Below are 20,037 nucleotides of genomic sequence, written 5' to 3'. Positions count from 1 at the left end.
TGGGCCACGACGTGGCAGACACACACTCCACAGCCCACGTATTTCCCAATCCAAGCATTCATCCCTCCCTCATCCAACAACGGCAACAAGCAGATGAGGCAGCTGGTCAGGGGTTTCCTTTTTAATTGCTGCTGAAATCTTTTCTCTATAAGCTCAGTATTTCCACTAAGGATGAAAACCACAGAGAAGAAAATCCTTTTTTAAAATCTTTCCAAAACTGGAATACCCATTCGGCATGAGGCTGCTCATTGCTAAAAGCCAGTAAACACTGATCACTCTCCAGGTGCAGCGGCAGGGTCTAGCTGCACAGCTGCCGCACCTGAGAGCCGACTACAACCACACGGTACTTATCGGGCACTGTGGGGTAATCACGCGCTCCTCAGGAAGAGGGGAGCCTTTAGAAAAACTGAAGAACCCCCTTAAAGAATGAGAACGGCAGCCTGTTTGAGGGTTACATCTACATCTGCCTCATGCTGTTTGTGTCTACAGATGCATACCCGTAAAAAAAAACCACTGCTGTTGAGTCAATCCCAACTCATAGTGACCCTATAGGACAGAGTAAAACTGCCCCACAGAGTTTCCAAGGAGCCACTGGTGGATTTGAACAGCTGACCTTTTGGTTAGCAGCCTGAGCTTTTAACCACTGTGCCACCAGGGCTCCACAGATGCATACAGACATGCAAATCAACATGCAGGTATGACACAAATAAAAGAACTGACTGAATAGACACTTCAACCTTCTTGATCACGCAGGAGTATCATGACTCCCAAGCCTTCGGGAACCATGTCCTCAGGGCTTGGAGGAGCTCTGGGCCTCTAAGGGAGCAGCCCACATGGACTGCAAGGGCTTGTGGTCACTGCTCTGCCCCCTCAATCCTGCACTGTCCCTCCTTGTCAGGCTGGTGCCAGGTCACTTACTACCACTGTCAACACACTGCTTCCCCTTCAGACCTGCTACAGGCCACAAAATCAGAAAATTACCTTTCCTGAAGTTACACGATGCTGTAGAGAACCATAATCTAGTATCTGAACTACTTGGGGCCAGAGGAGCCTTAAAAATCTTTAGGATTTTTAAGAAGCAATTCAGCATACGTATTTATGTTACATACATACACACAGGCACACATATTTATACAAACATACACACATATGCATACTCCTATCCCTACTGCCACTGATTCAATTCCGACTCATAGTGACCCTGCAGAACAGAGTAGAACAGCCCCATAGGGTTCCCAAGGCTGTAATCTTTACAGAAGCGGACTGCCACATCTCTCTCCCATGCAGAGGCTGGTGGGTTTGAACCGCCAACCTTTTAGTTAGCAGCCGAGTGCTTTAACCACTGCACCACCAGGGCTCCTTACATATGCACACGCACATATCAACACATATATGTGCGTATACACATATATACATACACACGCACTCTTTCTCTAGGCCCTGTAATTAAGCATATTACTATTTCGGCAGGAAACCCTATTAATATTTACATTGGGTAGCACAGATGCAAACCCTAAGGAGCCTCACATCCCCTCATGTCAAAAATGCTATCAGTCTTCAGAGTTTTATGGGTTTGGGAGTCCCAGGTAAGGTCCTATGCTGAAGAGCCGAGCGACATTGGCTCCTCACTGGCAGCACCGAGCATCTGAGTTCTCAGCACTCGTCTCCCACTCCCCCTCCAGGGAACCAGGAGAACCCGTACACCAACTTTTCATAACAGAACAAACGGTACTCCAGCAGGAACTGGTACTGTTCTTAAAATGCACATAAAATAAGCCACTAACTTCTGCATGAGTAAAATGTGCTCATTTGTTCTAGCTATTCTGATTGCAGAGGTCTTGTTTGCTCACCTCTGGAATGTGGGCTATGGCCTGAACGATTACATCTGCCAAAAGGCTAACTTTCAAATAAGGCTAAAGTCAGTGAAAGTGATGAGGCTTTTATACCCCTGCAGGCAGCGTGGAGCACCACGCTACGCTCAAGTGGTACGTCTTTGCTGAAGTGTAGCCAGCCTCTCGGCGCAAAGCCTGCCCTGCTCACTCAGTGTAAGCTCGCTCCTTCCTAAATCAATGGTTTCCAGCGGTTCGAACGCACCACAGGTGTACCTGCCTGCTGTTATTATCCCAGGCGGACGCTGTGAGTGAGGGCAACCTGAAACCTGTGCCTCACATCATGGGTCCCCAGCCCTGGCCTGCTAACCCACACCACGGCCTGTCAGCCACGGGCTGCAGCGCACTTCATGGGTCCCCAGCCCTGGCCTGCTAACCCACACCACGGCCTGTCAGCCACGGGCTGCAGCACACTTACCATGCTCACACCTCTCTTGCAGTGGAAGGCGATGAGGGAGGTGTAGTTGAAGTGGCTGTCTGCTGAGCAAGGTGTGCTACTTTCAAAGTTCAGGTAAACTTCATTGGCTTTGGGGTTGAGGATGGGAGGTCCTGCGATCCGGCCAATATCCTGAACGAAGAACAGGAGCCAGTGTTTCAGGATTTTAGTGGTGCCCGAGGTCAGCAGAACTGACACAGCATTGCAAAACTTATACCGCATCCTCTCTGAACACGAGGGAGCCTCTAAGAACTGGGCCAATGGCCATCACCGGTGCAGTCTGACATAAAGAAGCTGCACAGAAATGCCAGGTTGCCGGGGGGTCTGAGTTTTGATCCTAAGGTTGGTGACCATGCTTCTAATTCTGCTCGCATGCAATTTTCAGAGATTTTCTCCCTCCAGTGCTCTGTGCTCTGTCCAGCAGGAGGAATCCACATGCCGACCTTTAGCCCCCTCCCCGTGTGGCCTGTCTTCTCCTGCCCAGCCCTGCACGGCACTGCCGGCTCCTGCCCCATCCTGAGGGAGAGGGCTTGCTCACCGTCAGTTCGTATTGCTTAGCACAGCACCTGCCACACAATGGCTGCTCAATAAATATTTCTGAGTGGATGAAAGAAAAGTGAATGGTCAGGAATGGCAGTGCGTGTGCATGCTTGTGCGCACATGTGCATGTGTGTATGTGTGTATATGTGTATATGTGTACGTACATGTGTATACGTATGCATGGGTGTGTGTGTGCATGTGTGAGATTATGTGTATGTGTCTATGCATGTATGCATGTGTGTACACATGTATGTACATGTGTATATGTGTGCGTGTGTGAGATTACGTGTATGTGTCTATCCTGTATGCATGTATGTGTGTATATGTGTATGTGTACATACAGCTGTATACATGTGTGTGATTACGTGTCTGCATGCATGTATATGTATATGTACATGTGTGTATATATGTATAAGTGTGTGTGCATGTGAACATGTGTGAGATTACATACATGTCTATTATGCATGTATGAGTGTATGTGTGTGCGTGTGAGATTACACGTGTATATGCATGTCTATGTATGTGTGTATTTGTAGGCGTGTATGTGTGTGCACATGTACGTGTGTGAGATTATGTGCGTATATGTATGTGTCTGTGTGTATATGTGTACATATGCATGTGAATGTGTGCACACGTAAGTGTATGAGATTACGTGTGTATACGTATGTGTCTGTATGTGTGTATGGATGGATGGATGTGTATGTATGTGTACACATGTGAGTGCATGTGTGCACGTGTACATGTAAGATTATGTGTGTATACATACGTGTCTGTGTGTACGCATGTATGTACACACATGTATGTGTGTGCACCTGTGTGTCACATACGTGCACAACTGTGCGTGCACACACAGCTGGTGAATGGTCAAGAATGCGACACACACACATGCATCTTCCCATGACTGTACTCAGCTCTGAAGCCCTTCACCCACCACGTGGGGCAGGTACTGAATGTTCTGATGACAACGACACCCCACCCTCTCTAAGTAAAGGACTTCCTACAAGTGTAAAGATCTGACAAAGGGTAGCCAAGCAGGGAAATACAGCAGACAGCCCCTCTCAGAAATGATTCGCGATCGAGGGTCCCAGCCTGCACTGCTGGCAAGAACGTCACACAGCACCTCCTATTCAGAGTCCCTCCAACCAGGCGCCATTTCTCACACCACTTAGCTTTGCTAAATTCACTGGTACGGCCAAACTCCCTACTCACTGCCTTCTTTCTCCTCGCCGATGCCACGGGTAACACCCATCTTTTAAAAGGACAAGTATTCACTATTTAAAGCATATAGAAAGAAATATAAAACAGCTTCTGAAACTCATTTCAAGTAATAAAACATACCAAGGATTTGACAAATCACGAACATAACTTGTGAAGACAGTTTTCAAAAATCCAAATCTATATTTAAAAAGCTAGTATCAAACCAAATCATTCAGGTCAGAGCATTACACTTTCTATGAAAGCAAACCCGTGCTTACACTTCATCAAAACCCACAGCCAGAGAAGGGCTCGCATTTCACAAGAGTTCTAATTACGCAGCATGCATTTCAAAGAGCCCCGGTTGGACCAAGGGTCTTTCTTGCCACTTTAAGTACAAATGTCTCTCTTGATCAGAGTCAGCCCTGGGGCTCCCAACATGACCAAGGATGTATATCTACACACATGTTCACGTTTACGTCCACAACTCAAAGGCTTCCTAGCTACCATTACAGGCTGACGGCTCAATTCACAAGTCCTGACGTTAACCTTCCCAGACATACATCATCCCAGCTTATCTCTCCGTCCTTTCTGCCTCAGTAACTCTCCACTGAAAGCAAGAAACACAGCATGAAGGTCATTGCTAACGGTCTTGCAAAATCTGTTTCCGACCTTGGATGTCCCACACTTACAATGGGGGCCCCGTCGACAGGGACTTTGCACACGGCTGCCCCAGCAGGACACGCCACCCCGTGCATCGGGTTTAGTGGCTGGCAGATATTGATGTAGAAGTCGGGGTTGGTGTCAGAGGTGTCGTCCTCACTCTCGTCGTATGCTTCATAGCCACCGGTACGGTGGATCAGGGGGGACAAATCGATGATGGAGCTGCCATTCTTCACTGAACACTCCATCTGCCAAGTGGAAAACACCACACTGAGTCCACTGTAAGATTTCACCAATCACCGCTAAGTCATCCTTAGGAATTTAAAGGAGTTCCTGGGTGACACAAACGGCTAACACACTCTGCTGCAAACCGAAGTGTTGGAGGTTCAAGTACACCCAGAGGCATCTCAGAAGACAGACCTGGCGATCTACTTCTGAAAATCAGCGGCTAGAAACCCTACGGAACACAGTTCTACTCTGACACATGTACAGTAGCCATGAGGTAGAATAAACTCAATGGCAACTGGTTGGGGTTGGTTTGGTAAGAATGTAAAAGCTTAAAATCAAAACTAAACAAAAAGCACAAAGAACAGACCAATGTCCCAAAATGCTTGGTTATATAATTTTTTTTTTTTTAACCACCTTTATTATTGGGACCATCGGGGGTGGATGGGACACACTGGGAGCGAGTCACAATGGCACACAGCTCAGGAACCAGGGCTGGCTGGGCTTTCTCAGCTCGGGAGCAAGGGCTAGCCAGCTTTCTCTGCTTGGGAGCCAGGGCTAGCTGGGCTTTCTCAGCTCAGGAACCAGGGCTGGCTGGGCTTTCTCAGCTCGGGAGCCAGGGCCGGCTGGGCTTTCTCTGCTTGGGAACCAGGGCTGGCTGGGCTTTCTCAGCTCGGGAGCCAGGGCTAGCTGGGCTTTCTCAGCTCAGGAACCAGGGCTGGCTGGGCTTTCTCAGCTCGGGAGCCAGGGCTAGCCAGCTTTCTCTGCTTGGGAGCCAGGGCTAGCTGGGCTTTCTCAGCTCAGGAGCCAAGGCTAGCCAGCTTTCTCTGCTTGGGAACCAGGGCTGGCTGGGCTTTCTCTGCTTGGGAACCAGGGCTGGCTGGGCTTCTCAGCTCAGGAGCCAGGGCTAGCTGGGCTTTCTCTGCTCGGGAACCAGGGCTAGCCGGGCTCTCTCTGCTCGGGAACCAGGGCTGGCCGGGCTCTCTCTGCTCGGGAACCAGGGCTGGCCGGGCTCTCTCAGCTCGGGAACCAGGGCTGGCTGGGCTCTCTCTGCTCGGGAACCAGGGCTGGCTGGGCTCTCTCTGCTCGGGAACCAGGGCTGGCTGGGCTCTCTCTGCTCGGGAACCAGGGCTGGCTGGGCTCTCTCTGCTCGGGAACCAGGGCTGGCTGGGCTCTCTCTGCTCGGGAACCAGGGCTGGCTGGGCTCTCTCTGCTCGGGAACCAGGGCTGGCTGGGCTCTCTCAGCTCGGGAGCCAGGGCTGGCTGGGCTCTCTCAGCTCGGGAGCCAGGGCTGGCTGGGCTCTCTCAGCTCGGGAGCCAGGGCTGGCTGGGCTCTCTCAGCTCGGGAGCCAGGGCTGGCTGGGCTCTCTCTGCTTGGGAGCCAGGGCTGGCTGGGCTCTCTCAGCTCAGGCCCCAGGGTTAGCTGGGCTTTCTCAGCTCGGGAGCCAGGGCTAGCTGGGCTTTCTCAGCTCGGGCCCCAGGGCTGGCTGGGCTTTCTCAGCTTGGGAACCAGGGCTGGCTGGGCTCTCTCAGCCTGGGAGCCAGGGCTAGCTGGGCTTTCTCTGCTTGGGAACCAGGGCTGGCTGGGCTTTCTCAGCTTGGGAGCAAGGGCTAGCTGGGCTTTCTCAGCTCAGGAACCAGGGCTGGCTGGGCTTTCTCTGCTTGGAATCCAGGGCTGGCTGGGCTTTCTCTGCTCGGGAGCCAGGGCTAGCCAGCTTTCTCTGCTTGGGAGCCAGGGCTGGCTGGGCTTTCTCAGCTCGGGAGCCAGGGCTAGCCAGCTTTCTCTGCTTGGGAGCCAGGGCTGGCTGGGCTTTCTCTGCTTGGGAACCAGGGCTAGCCAGCTTTCTCTGCTTGGGAACCGGGGCTGGCTGGGCTTTCTCAGCTCGGGAACCAGGGCTGGCTGGGCTTTCTCAGCTCGGGAGCCAGGGCTGGCTGGGCTTTCTCAGCTCGGGAGCCAGGGCTAGCCAGCTTTCTCTGCTTGGGAACCAGGGCTGGCTGGACTTTCTCTGCTTGGGAACCAGGGCTGGCTGGGCTTTCTCTGCTTGGGAACCGGGGCTAGCTGGGCTTCCTCAGCTTGGGAGCCAGGGCTAGCTGGGCTTTCTCAGCTCGGGAGCCAGGGCTAGCCAGCTTTCTCTGCTCGGGAACCAGGGCTGGCTGGGCTTTCTCAGCTCAGGCCCCAGGGCTGGCTGCGCTTTCTCAGCTCAAGGCCCAGGGCTGGCTGGGCTTTCTCAGCTCAGGCCCCAGGGCTGGCTGGGCTTTCTCAGCTCAAGGCCCAGGGCTGGCTGGGCTTTCTCAGCTCAAGGCCCAGGGCTGGCTGGGCTTTCTCAGCTTGGGCCCCAGGGCTGGCTGGGCTTTCTCAGCTTGGGCCCCAGGGCTGGCTGGGCTTTCTCAGCTCAAGGCCCAGGGCTGGCCAAGTGTTTTTCAGCCTCAGCTTGTGCCTGTCATGAACTTACCACCTGCTCACAGGCCAGTGGCGTGTGCCAGGAGAAGAAGAGAGTGCATGTCTCCTTGTCCAGGGAGATGAGCATGGGCCGGTTGGTCGGCCCTACCTCTGGCCGGCACACAAAGCTGATGACACTCTTATAGCTTAGGCCCAGCTTGGAAGGACAAGAGGAGCCATCCTCATAGACCAGCTGCAGCACCTGGTCCACATAAGTGAGCCTCTTATTGGCCTTGCCCACACTGATTCTGGTCTGTCCAAAGCAGGCCCCTGCAGCACACAGACGGGGACAGGTCAGAAACACACAATGACAGATTCAAACCACTGATCTTCTGATGAGAGCATCCTGCAAGACTAGACTTTCAAACTCACTGCATGTCGTTCTGGACGGTGGGCCTAGTTTTGGCCAATGCTACATACCTATACTCTACTAACTTATCTCATGGTCACTCATGGCCACTCTAGCTGAGTGATGCAGGCAATCGAAACATTTTCTCAGCATGTTCTACCCGTCTATTTTGCCACAGGAGTCCAGAAGCTAAAGCCACCACCAGGGTCACTGTCAAACAGAAACGTAAGGAACCGAGGTACTCACCTACGCCAGGAGAGCAGTTTTCATTCTCCCCACAAACACTCATGTAGACAAGCCCTTTCTCGCTGTAGGCAGCGGTATAACCGACTCTGCCGCTCAGAGAGCTCAGATCAAACAGGTGACCTGTGGCGGAAAGGGGTGGGCACACTGTGACTCCCGGGGCACTAGACCAGGAGGCTTGTGACCACCATGCTCACCACTCAAGGACTCACCCATGGCAGGGTTAGTGACCTTGTGAGGCCTCACCCATGGGGGGGGTTGGTGACCACTCAAGGACTCACCCATGGCAGGGCTGGTGACCGTGTGAGGCCTCACCTGTGGTGGGGTTGGTGACTTGGCAGTTGTCATGCACGTTACTCCTCACAGGACAAGCAGCGGCTGTAGGCCAGGAGAATGTGTACTCACAGTCCTCTACCGCGCTGATGAACATAGGCCTGGAGTTCTACAGCCAAGACAGAGAGTTCCCTGTGAGGGGGACAGCTGACACACACAATAGCTTCAACTTACATCAAGCCAAGGGGGAGTTTTTCCATAAAGCTCTAAGCACAAGACGTCTCTGTCTCAATGTCTTTATGGGGTGAAGAACACATTTAGGAGAGCAAAGGGTCACAATTCGTTCCTGAGATACCACTAGGGGCTGAAAACGGGGGCTTAAACGAACCCGAGCCAGAAAGCCCGCTGGAGGACCAGAAGGGTTTTCACAAGGCTACAGCACGGGACATGGTTGAGGAGTCAGGCAGGCAAAAGTGCCAAAGGGCTATTGTGAATATTGAAGAAACAACTGATAAAATTCTGAAAAACATGCAAGCTAAGATCATGGACGAAACAAACAGATCCAACAGAACTAGCAGTTATGTGAGTAACCTGTGCACTTGAGTTGGCTCAGTCTTGCTCTGTGTTTTTCAAAATGCTTACCATCCACACAGAAGTGATCAGATTGCCTTTCCAGCACGCTCCTTCCAGATAAATTATGTGCTTGCTTTGCTGCCGACTACGACAAGCCCACGTGGGGCTCTGACCCCTCCTGCGGACACTGGCTCAGGAGAGCCTAGCACAGGCCCCTCACATTCCCTGCTGCATTTCTCCTACCCTTCCTCCCTCCCCATGAGCTTCTCTGTCAGGTACCGAGCTGAGAAACTCCACCAGGCCCGTAAGAGCTTGCCATTGGGCGCAGGTCCACCCAACCTTCTTGCTCTTTCCCAGCTGCCCCCACAAAGGGCAGTAGTCAAGACCAGTTTTCTATACAGCCTCCAAGAATCTGAGTCAAACATGAAAGAGAATGAGCTAATTTTAAAGTTAGAATTGCCCAGGTGGGCATCTGAGGAGTGGGGGAGGAAATCTCCCCAAGGACCACAAGACTGAGGCGGCTCTGCTCTCTTCACTCACTGTTAAGCCAAGTCATTCTCAACTCTTCAGCTCATATCCTCAGGCAAATAAGACACTGGTCTCACAGACCCTTGAATTTGTGCTATTTCCAAAGGTGTAGCAGTCAGAGGGCTGGGAGCTATGTCACCAGGAGGGCTCTGTCACCAGAAGGAGCTCTGTCACTGGGCTGGCTCTGTCACCAGTGGAGCTCTGTCACCGGGGGGCTATGTCACCAAGGGGCTATGTCACTGGGGGGGCTCTGTCACCAGGGGTGCTATGTCACCAGGGTACTATGTCACCGGGGGGGGCTCTGTCACCAGGAAGGTTCTGTCACCAGGAAGGCTCTGTCACCGGGGAGGCTCTGTCAGTGGGGGGGCTCTGTCAGCGGGGGGGCTCTGTCACCAGGAAGGCTCTGTCACCAGGGAGGTTCTGTCACTAGGCAGGCTCTGTCACCAGGGAGCCTCTGTCACCAGGAAGCTATGTCACCAGGTGGAGGCTGTCACCGGGGGGCTCTGTTACCAAGAGGCTATATCATCAGGAGGGACTCTGTCACCAGAAGGACTGTCACCAAGAGGAATGTGTCACTGGGAGGCTTGTCACCAGGAGGAGTCTATCACCAGAGGAGGCTCTGTCACTAGGGGGGCTCTGTCACCAGGAGGGATCCGCCACCAGAAGGAGTCTGTCACCAGGAGGGGTCTGTCACCAGAAGGGCTCTGTCACCGGGGGGGGGGGGAGGCTCTGTTGCCAGGAAGGCTATGTCACCAGGGGGGCTCTATTGCCAGGAGGGCTATGTCACTTACCACTTGGCTTTCACTGCAAGTTAATCGGATGGTGGTTGACTTTTTCCGAATCTGGTCTGGACACATGTCTCCATCCACGTACTTGAGGACGATTGAGCCATCACTCCACTGAGGGCCATCCCTCACTCGGCCAAGGTTCACAGTCTTAGAGCCATCCTGCAGACAGACAGCTGCTTCCAGGGGGCACGGCTCTGCAATGCAAGGGGGTACGATGAAGCTCCCAGTGGCGATTTTCCATCTAGGGTATAACCATCTGCCAAGGAAGGGCAGACACACCGAGAACTGGAGCCCACTGTCCTTAAGCAGTCACTACAAGATATCTGCTGCACCTTTCATGGAAGTCACATCACAGTGGTCCCACATGAATTCTTGCTCATGTACACCCTGTTTCACCACAGACAGGCTGGGAGTGGAAAACCCAAGATGCAGCTGTCTAAATTCTGTCTGAACCCTAAATATGATGGAGCCAATATCTTTATTCAAGAAGGTACCAAGAATTCTGCCAAACAATAAATAAATCCCAACCCTGGGGATGTATGTGAGATGCGGGATGGAGGACCAGCCCCACTTCACAGACTAGGAGCCACGGTGCCACTGATTTGCCCACCACACCACAGCGTGGGCACCTGGGCCACAGCCTCGAGCTCCTAGAACAAGAAACACAAAACCACTCTCTTTATCTGGGGCAGGCAAGCTGTGGGTGGAGCTACCTTGAATGCCAAGAAAAGGGAACAAATTCACTCTTGAGGATTCCACAGAAGCCCTGGGCAGCACCATGGCCACTGGGGTCACGGCTAGCCACAAGCACACACCTGGATTCCAGTTTCAGCCCTGGCACTGAGTGTTCTGGCAAGCTGACCCTGCATCATAAAAGGACCATCCCCCATTTTCTCAGTAAGTGCAGTGGGCACACATCAAGACCCATTCTACACCTTCCAATCTCCTCCTCTGCTAAGAAGGCTCCACCACCACCACTATCCCGTCTACTGACTTCCATCTACTCATATTCAAACCGCTTTAAGTCTGTCCTTCCCAGCAGAGCTTTCAGTATTAGTCTGCCGTGGACCGTACCAGGCATCAGTCATCAGGGCCCTTTAAATAATCACTTTTTCTGGCCAAACCACTTGTGTGTCGCAGACAGCAAGGTGCCTCAGCACCTTGAACGAATCCCATTTCTACTCAGTCTTTCCCAGTGAAGTCCCCACAGCCATCACAACAGCAGAACCCGACTCTCACCAGTGCCAGGCTGCGGAGCCAGGGACTTGCAGACGTTGATGAGGTAGTGCTCTGTGGACCCTGTCCTCGTGACCGCTTCCCAGTTGTCACTGTACTTTGACAGGGATGACAGGTCGAAGGAGTTTCCAGCGCTATCTCTGATGTGAGGAGAAAGCCACGATTAGTTTCAGTCACAATCTAATTAAACACACATCATGCCAGCTGGTAATGCTCACGTACGTCAGGCACATTCCACCTGACATTCTGTGACTCGGATCTTACAGGATGACAGAAGTTTACGTCAGGTCTCTCCCACGTTCAGTCAGAATCAGCAACAGTATGACTTTGAGTTCAGGAAACCTCAAGACTTGGTTTAACAAAATCAGGTGTTAACTCCCCCTGCCCCCACAAGAAAAAATCTGAAGACTAAGTGCGCTCCATGTTTAGGCCAGTCAGAAGCGGAGTGACCTACACAATCAAGGCCTCAAGGGACAGGGCCCAAGAACATCTAATTTGTAACGTTCCTGGGTGAGTGACTCTGAATCCAAATGACGACAACCGAAGTGAACACAAAACGAAGGCCTCCACTTGACACTGCTGTTCCAACACGGCCCAACTTCAGGAGACACCTGAGTCACAGGTAGCACAGGGAGCTCAAAAGAACCAGAGAAAGAACCAAGGAAGCTGGCGGTTGATGTTTCCTCCTTCTTCCAGCTCTATCAACACCCTCCCCCACGCACCCACTGCCCCACCATTGCTTCCACGTGGAAACGACTCAAGGAAGGAATCCAGCCTTCATCTCTGTATCCCCCACAGACAAGTATCTGAGGGAGCAGCGGCGGGCAGGCGAGCCCCTGGCCCACCCTGCTCCATTAATACTCTGAATCACGCAAGCTTTGCCTTTCCTGTTTCGGCTCCTATCACCCCCCACCCATACACATCTTGATGCAGGCTATCTTAGAATCTCAAGGCTGTAAAGGATTTAGGAGCTAAGGTAATCCAACTCCTCGTTCAAATCTTAAGGAGCCGAAGCCAAGAGAAATTAACTGACGAATCTAACCCCATGCCACCCAGACCATTAACTATTAAAGTAGAATCAGGTGTAGTTAGCCTGACCATACAAATCAACTTACTTGAACGAGCACTCGGTCATTTCAAAGGGAGGGCAGGCATACTGTGTGCGCCACTCAAACAGGTAGGAGCAATCTGAAGTCTCCTTTAGAAACACTGGCTGCAACAGTTAACAGACAGAGATGCATCAAATGGGGAGCAAAACTTCAGTGAACTCCAGGGTATACACCCAAGAGGCTTGAAAGCAAGAACTCAGACACATACAGGTACACCAATATTTACTGCAGCAGTATTCACAACAGCCAAATGGTGGCAATGACCCAAGTGTCCATCGATGGACGAACGGTTTAACAAAGCGTGGTAGGTGTGTACAACAGAATATCACTCAGCCAGAAAGAGAAAAAAGTGCTGATACATGCTACGACACGGGTGATGAACCTTGAAAACATGATGCTGAGTGAAATAAATCAGGCACAAAAGGACAAATATCATATGGTCCCACTTTCAGGAAGTATCTAGAAGAGGCAAATGCATAGAGGCAAAAGTTTGTTAGTGGTTACCAAGGACGGGGGCAGAAGAGAATGGGATAGGAGTGATTGCTTATGGGGTAGTGAGTTTCAGTTTGGGGTGATGAAAACGTTTTGGAAACAGACAGTGCTGATGTGTGCACAGCACGGTGGAGGTAATTAATGCCAGTGAATTGTACACTTAAAAATGACAACAATGGCAAACATTTGGTAATACAGCTTACCACAAATAAAATAAAAAACGCCAGTTAGTTGACACTTTAAGGATGAAGACAGTAAGAAATGTTTCATTAAAATCTATGTAAATTGGTGAACGTTTCAATGTACTTTCTGTAAATACTGCCTTTTAAACTAAGTTAACGAGAAGGTTTTTGTAAAATTTAAGAGCAACCTGTTTCATAAAGACCACACCAGTAAGACAGAAGCCACCACCCCAAGGAGAAGGCACCCCTGGGTGCCGTGGCACATGCTAACCTTCTGGGTGCCGCGGTCACAATAGAAAAAGATGGTTGTAGAGCGTTGATACACGTTATGGCAAATTTCCCCACCGGTGTAGTTAATTTTTAATAATCCATTTTCGTATGTCACTTTCTGAGTAAGGAGACCTGTTCAAGAAGAAGCAAGCAAATTAAACAAGGTTCCACTCAAGAAGTCCCCAGGTTGCCAGGCTTATCACAGCAGGCATGGTGAGCCACATAGCCTGAGGAAAAATTTAGAGGGCACAGTGCCCCCAACTGCTGGCACTGGACAGCCCACCCCTGGTTATGCTAAATTGTAGAATGAATAAAAACACCCTCCGCTCTCCCAAGGCTGCCCATTACAGACGGACCACGGGCACAATGCAGACACTCAACAGCCTGCTGAGCAGGAGGAGGGCAGTTCCTTCACACGGCTTCCCAGGTGTTCACCGCATCGGGGATCTCAACTTCATTTTTAGGAGGTCTTAACCTTATTATCACTGTCCAGCTGCTTGGGCTGCACTCATAACCAATAGCCGGCCATGTCGTTTCACACTGAAACCCCTGTTCGAAATTTGCCCCCTTTGACTCAATTCTAGGTAACGCTACCCATTACTGACTTTTACCATATGTCTCAATATGGTACTCCAAAAAAGAAAAATGATCTTAGAGTCAGTGACCCGTATTGCTAAATAAGGATGGAGTATACACACCCTGACAACACTCTCAGTACGTATTCTGGTTCAGAAAAGCAACTCAAATCAGAAACATTAAGACGCTGTTCCACTAGAATACAGCAGCCATTCTTCGTACTCAGGAAGACATACTCTTCAGCCTGACATCTTAAGTTCTCATAACACGAGCAGAATAAAAAACGTGGTACCTGCTACTTTTTGAAAGCCCTGGGGTCCCTGCTTTTCCTGACAGGACGAGACCACCTGGGACCTGTCTTGAGTTGGACAGACATCTGAGGAGAGCTTTCCACAGACCCGGAGGTGGTAGGTGTACTCGCCAGCACTCACGACCGTGTCATTCAGGCCCAGAGGCTTCAGGTCATACACATTGCCATGCCTGGGGTCCTTCACCTTGCAGTCATCTCCTTCAACATCACAAAGAAAACAGAGGGCAGGAGCAATTACAGTCACACTTTGCAGGACATTTCAGTTTTCAATCAGGTAAGTATTGCCTTAAAATACTGAAAACAAGTATTAAGAGGCCACTTCCACATTATTTTATTTCATCCACATATAATACAAATTGCTTGACAAGCAGCTTTCTAGAAAAGCCTGGGACACAGGACAAAGATCTGCTTTATGGAACAAAGCAACAGAGAACCCCACACATCTGTGTTTCCAAGTCATCAATACAGGCACGTGAGGAACACTGCCCTGGTAAGATCAGCAATTCAGCTTGAGTGAAAGAAACACATGGATAGGAAATTATCCACCCACTGATGAAGCTTTGTGATCACCCACGCGGCCATGGCTACAAGGTTTCCCATCTAAACCAGGATTTAGAGTGTCTGCTGCAGCACACATCATTTACAATGACTGGTAAAGACCAGGATAGCTGGCTTACCTTCTACCCGGACGATGGGGCAGGCCTCTACCGTTCTCCAGACAAACACATACTCACAATCATCCAAAAGCTGAAACATTGGTGATCCCTGGAAAACAAACCAAAAGCTTATTTTCCATTCACAAGAAATCAATCAGCCAAATGATAGCCACAAATAATACTCAATTGTCTAGCCTCTAGGAGCAAAATATTGTTGCTGTTAGCAACCATGGAGTTGGGTCCTAACTCATGGTTACCCCACGCACGATGGGGCCCCACGCACAATGGGGCCCCACGCACAATGGGGCCCCACACACAACGGGGCCCCACACACAAAGAGACTCATGTCCAAGGGGACCCAGGCACAATGGGACCCCTGCACAACGGGACCCTCCACACACAAGGGGACCCATGCACAATGGGACCCCATGCACAAAAGGACCCCCTGCACAATGGGACCCCACGCACAATGGAACAAAGTGCTGCCAGTCTTGCATTCTCCCCATGATCAGTTGCAGATCAGATCATTGTGACCCATAGGGTTTTCACTGGCTGATTTTTGGGAGTAGAGCACCGGGCCCTTCTTCCTAGTAGATCTTAGTCTGGAAGCTCCATTGAAACCTGTTCAGCATCATAGCAACACGCAAGCCTCCAATGACAGACGCATGGCGGTGGCACTTGAGGTGAACTAGCCAGGAATCGAACCTGGGTCTTCTATGTGGAAGGAGAGAATTTACCACTGAACCGCTAACGCAGATCTGGGGGAACTATAGTATATACTAAGGAGCCTTGTAGCACTATAGGATCCGTGGTGGCACAGTGGCTAAGTACCCAGTTGCTACCCAAAACTTCGGCGGATAGAACCGATCAGCTGCTCCATGGGAAATTGATATGGCAGTCTGCTTCCACAAAGATTTACAGCCTTGGAAACCCGATGCGGCAGTTCTACTCTCTCCTACAGGGTCGCTGTGAGTCAGAATTGACTTGATGGCAATGGGTTTTGGCAAAGGGTTTGGCTAAGTGCTGTTAGAGATAAAAACTGTAGAAGGTAAGTACATAATATAGAATAACACATAACCACTAAATAGCCCTGGTGGTACAGTGGTTAAGCACTCAGCTACTAATCGAAATTTTGGTGGTTTGAACCCAGCAGCTGTTCCACGGGAGAAAGACGTGCCAGTCTGTTCCCTTAAAAATCACAGCCTTGGAAATCCTACGGGGCAGTTCTATAGGGTCCTATAAGGTCACTATGAGTCGAACTCGATTCCACAGCAACGGGTTTGTTTTTTGTGTGCATGTTAGTTTTTGGATAGTATACACTAATCAAATCCTATGGATGGCCTAACACATGAACAGATGAATTCTAAGTCAGGTGAAGACTCAGAGACTAACGGGAAATGGGAACTGGAACTCAACATGGACAAAATGCTCACTGCTGGTTTGAACACTTACCGACGTCTGAGCACATTCAAACATGATCCTGGTGGAGTAACGCTGGTTCCCACACTTGTCGCCATTGACATACACAATGCTCAGGGACCCGTTCCCTGCAGCTTGAGGACTAATCTGCACCACCCCCAGGTTCCAGCTATTGTCTTCCGATATTAAACAAGAGCCCACTGCGCTGCCTAAAAGAAGAGGAGAATTAGTCTAGGGGCACGGGAGAGGGGCAGATAGATCTAAATGCTCGAACAAACAGGAACAGACTTAAGTAAAGACAAAGCGGAACACACCGTGGCATCCGGGAATAAAAGGGAGAGGATTGCAAACACTCAAGTAGAAGGTTCTCTTCTTCCCATCAGCTGAGGTGTCAACAGCAGTCCAAGGCTTCCTTATTTTGCTTAAGCCACTCAGATCGTATTCATTTCCAGCAGGGTCTGAAACACAACGAGACACTGGCTAACCCTGCTTCCTTGAGGGGTCCTTCTTTTGTTTTCTTCCTCGTTCAGATGCTCTGACAGAGTATATTTTACTCCCCTGAGTGTTCCGTTCTTAAGCAGCACCTGATCCCAAAACATAGCTTTACACCATTACGTATCCTGATTCGCTTCAAAAGAAAACACCACAACTCCATGCACTGTCCAAAGAGAACATGTAACATAAAAGTCATGCTGCCTATAAAGCAGCACAAACACGTCTCACACGTGCATACACGCCCGCCCTCTCACACCTGCCTAGTCCTTAACCCCTCGACTGCATGTCTGTACCAGTGACTTGGCAATCCACTGGAGAAGGCACGCAGGCCAAAGCTGTTTCAAACTCAAAGAACGTGTCACGGATCCCAAGCCCAGAGTCGATGTCTTGATGCAGGAATTTGAGTGCTCCTGGGTAAACATCGTCGTTACAAACAAAGCGGATGATGAAGGCATCAGCAGTACCTATGGAACGAGAGGCCAGACTTTAAAAACCGGAGCAGTAACCACAAATGCGGACCAGTAAGCAGAGTGCAGCAGCGAGAAGACTGCCACTAGGGAGAACATCACACAGTGGCCGTCTGAAACGATTCCATCAGAGTGGCCGTTCTGCTTCAAGAGATCTGATCTGAGCTACAGACTGGCCAAATTTATTTCCAACGGTGGCCTAAGATTATGATGGGCTTGTACTGTGAGCCTAATGTCTTGGCATTCTTACTATTCCAGAAACTACTCAAATATAACATTACTTTATCAATACGAACATTACAAAAGTACGCAACAATCACAGGTTTGTTCATCACAAACCAAAAACCAAATCCACTGCCATCGAGTCAACTCTGACTCATGGTGACCCCATGTGTTGCAGAGTGGAACTGCTCCACAGGGTTTTCTTGGCTTCCATAAGGCTTACAGCAGCAGATAGTCAGGGCTTTCTCCCAAGGAGCCAGTGGGTGAATTCGAACTACCAACCTTTAGGTTAGAAATTGGGTGCAAATTGGTTGCACCACCAAAGACCTGTTTATTCACCCTTCTGTAAATGACTAACCCTCTACGGGCCCCGCTTTCTTCATCGCAAAATAGAAAGACAGTAGTTGGCAGAGCCAGCATCAGAATCCAGGAGACCTGGGTCCTAGCTCTGGCTCTGCCAACTAAGAAGCTCCCGGCTGTGCACAGGGCATGGCGGGAGCCCTTCTGGGCCCTCCTGACGTCACCTATGAAAGCAGGAGGTTGCTAAGCAGAAGGCCTTAGCAACACAGCACAGGAAGGACGATAAGCCTCACAGGGTCGGTGTAAAAATTAACCAGCAAGTGTATGTACAGCATTTTCACACAGCGGCTGGCACACAATGATAACACCCGGCAGCTATTACCATCACCATGGTCACGAGAGACTCAGCCGTGATCTTGAAGTTTAACGATACAAAAAAAAAAAAAATGGCGACTATATCTCTGCTGCATAGCACACTGCAGAAAAGAGTAGAAATTTTAACAAATTCAGCACAGCAGGATTGTGTTTATTACATAAAAATACAATGAAGACTGAAGAACAGGAGGAAGGAAAGAAATTCAGGACAACTTCTGTTCCCTTTGCCTGTCATTTCTCCTGTATCTAAGACATGAGATAAAAGCCAGCGTGAGCGAATCCCCATCAGAGGGGCACGTAGAGGGCCTGAGAGACGAGTGTGGGGCGGGAGGCAGAGGGGAGCAGTCAGTGATTCAGTGCCATCTCCCTCCAGTTACGAAACGACTTTTAAAAGACCCTCCATGGTCAAAACACAGAAACAAAAGGGTGGGTGAGCAAGGGTGTGTGAGAGAGCGCGAGAGTGGGCGTGAATGTGTGAGAGTGACATTGTGAGAGTGAGTGTGACAGTGAGTGTGAATGTGAGCGTGACTGTGTGTGTAAATGTGTGTGACTGTGTGTGAACGTGACTAATGTGAATGAGTGTGTAACTGAGAGTGTGATTGTGTGTGAATGTGAATGTGAGTGCATGAGTGTGAATATGTGTGACTATGTGACTGTGTGGGAGTGTGAATGTGTGAGTATGTGACTAAGTGTGTGAGGGTAAGCTCTAGATTCAGTTTTAGGGATAGTTTTAGGGTTAAGGGTTAGGTTTAAGGTTTAGAATATGTGTGTGTGTGAGAGAGACCCAGGGGCGGGGGCAGGGAGGTCCCTTTAAGAACACTCAGTAAAAAGGAACGCCTACTGCTGAGACTATGCCCCCGGACACACTGCTAACTCAGAACTGAGGCCCCTCCCAAAGCCCACCTCCCAGCTGAAGATTAGACAGGCCTGTGAAACAATACCACACGTGAGGAATGTGCTTCTTAGTTCCATCAAGTATGCGAGACCAAATGGGCAACACCTGCCCAAAAGCAAAGACGAGAAGTCAGGAAGGGACAGAAAAACCAGACAAATGGACACGAAGAACCGAGGGTAGAAAAGGAAAGGGGAAGAATGCTGACACGCTGAGGGAACTGCAATCAATGTCACAAAATAATCTGTATAAATTTTTTTAATGAAAAATTAATTTGCGCTATAAATTTTCACCTAAAACACAATTAAAAAAAAAAAAAAGAACAGCCTACGTTCTGTACTCAGGAGGGCGTACCTGCAGAACAGAGCCAAAAGACACCCGGGCACGCAGGCGGCCTGGCTCAGCACTCACCTCCGGCTGCCGAGAGCGGTCCTTTGTAGGTCAGAGTTATGAAGCCCTCAGTGGACAGCTGGAGGCTCTTCTCACCTCCGACGGCCCTTTCAGGCTTTAGGTTCTTCAGATCTTCTGTCTGGGTTTCTGCCTCACAGCCAAAGGCTGGCTTCCCATCAACTGTCCCACAAGCCGGCATCTCTCCACAGATGTTCAACTACAGGTCAGACGACAAGAAAACACACACGCTAATCTAGACTGTGTACCTGACCACAGACAAAACCCCCAGCATCTCACAACCTCACTAGGCCAAACACGGGCTGTTTATTATTTCCTTTACCAGCTTCCCATGTTTGGGCAGTTAAATTAGTAAATGAGGCAAAAAAACTGAGTCCAGACAAAAATATCCGTAAGTTGCCTCTAAGGCTCGGTACACATGGTTTTATCTGGACAGCCCTGTACATTAACATGATCTACAAAAACGTAAGCTACATTGTGTATAAGA

The 20,037-nt window shown here is 50.1% G+C and overlaps 1 protein-coding gene across 1 annotated transcript in view; it reads right to left on the bottom strand.

Moving 5' to 3' along the window:
• Positions 1 to 20,037, bottom strand: part of IGF2R (insulin like growth factor 2 receptor) — a 124,515-nt gene that overhangs the window by 19,441 nt on the left and 85,037 nt on the right. Inside the window, exons 22-36 of the mRNA XM_049904986.1 lie at positions 19,554 to 19,749; positions 17,180 to 17,350; positions 16,706 to 16,849; positions 16,425 to 16,600; positions 14,994 to 15,081; positions 14,299 to 14,514; positions 13,432 to 13,562; positions 12,493 to 12,590; positions 11,381 to 11,517; positions 10,145 to 10,335; positions 8,295 to 8,421; positions 7,983 to 8,102; positions 7,401 to 7,657; positions 4,752 to 4,970; positions 2,308 to 2,457 (exon numbers count right to left, since the gene is read on the bottom strand). Of these exons, the coding sequence (XP_049760943.1) occupies positions 2,308 to 2,457; positions 4,752 to 4,970; positions 7,401 to 7,657; positions 7,983 to 8,102; positions 8,295 to 8,421; positions 10,145 to 10,335; positions 11,381 to 11,517; positions 12,493 to 12,590; positions 13,432 to 13,562; positions 14,299 to 14,514; positions 14,994 to 15,081; positions 16,425 to 16,600; positions 16,706 to 16,849; positions 17,180 to 17,350; positions 19,554 to 19,749 (2,421 nt within the window). The remainder of the gene's footprint in view (positions 1 to 2,307; positions 2,458 to 4,751; positions 4,971 to 7,400; positions 7,658 to 7,982; positions 8,103 to 8,294; positions 8,422 to 10,144; positions 10,336 to 11,380; positions 11,518 to 12,492; positions 12,591 to 13,431; positions 13,563 to 14,298; positions 14,515 to 14,993; positions 15,082 to 16,424; positions 16,601 to 16,705; positions 16,850 to 17,179; positions 17,351 to 19,553; positions 19,750 to 20,037) is intronic.

This window comes from Elephas maximus, chromosome 1 (genome assembly GCF_024166365.1).
Source record: "Elephas maximus indicus isolate mEleMax1 chromosome 1, mEleMax1 primary haplotype, whole genome shotgun sequence".
NCBI lineage: Eukaryota > Metazoa > Chordata > Mammalia > Proboscidea > Elephantidae > Elephas > Elephas maximus.
The sequence above is the reverse complement of the archived record's forward strand: the minus strand, read 5'-3'. Positions and strand labels throughout refer to the sequence as shown.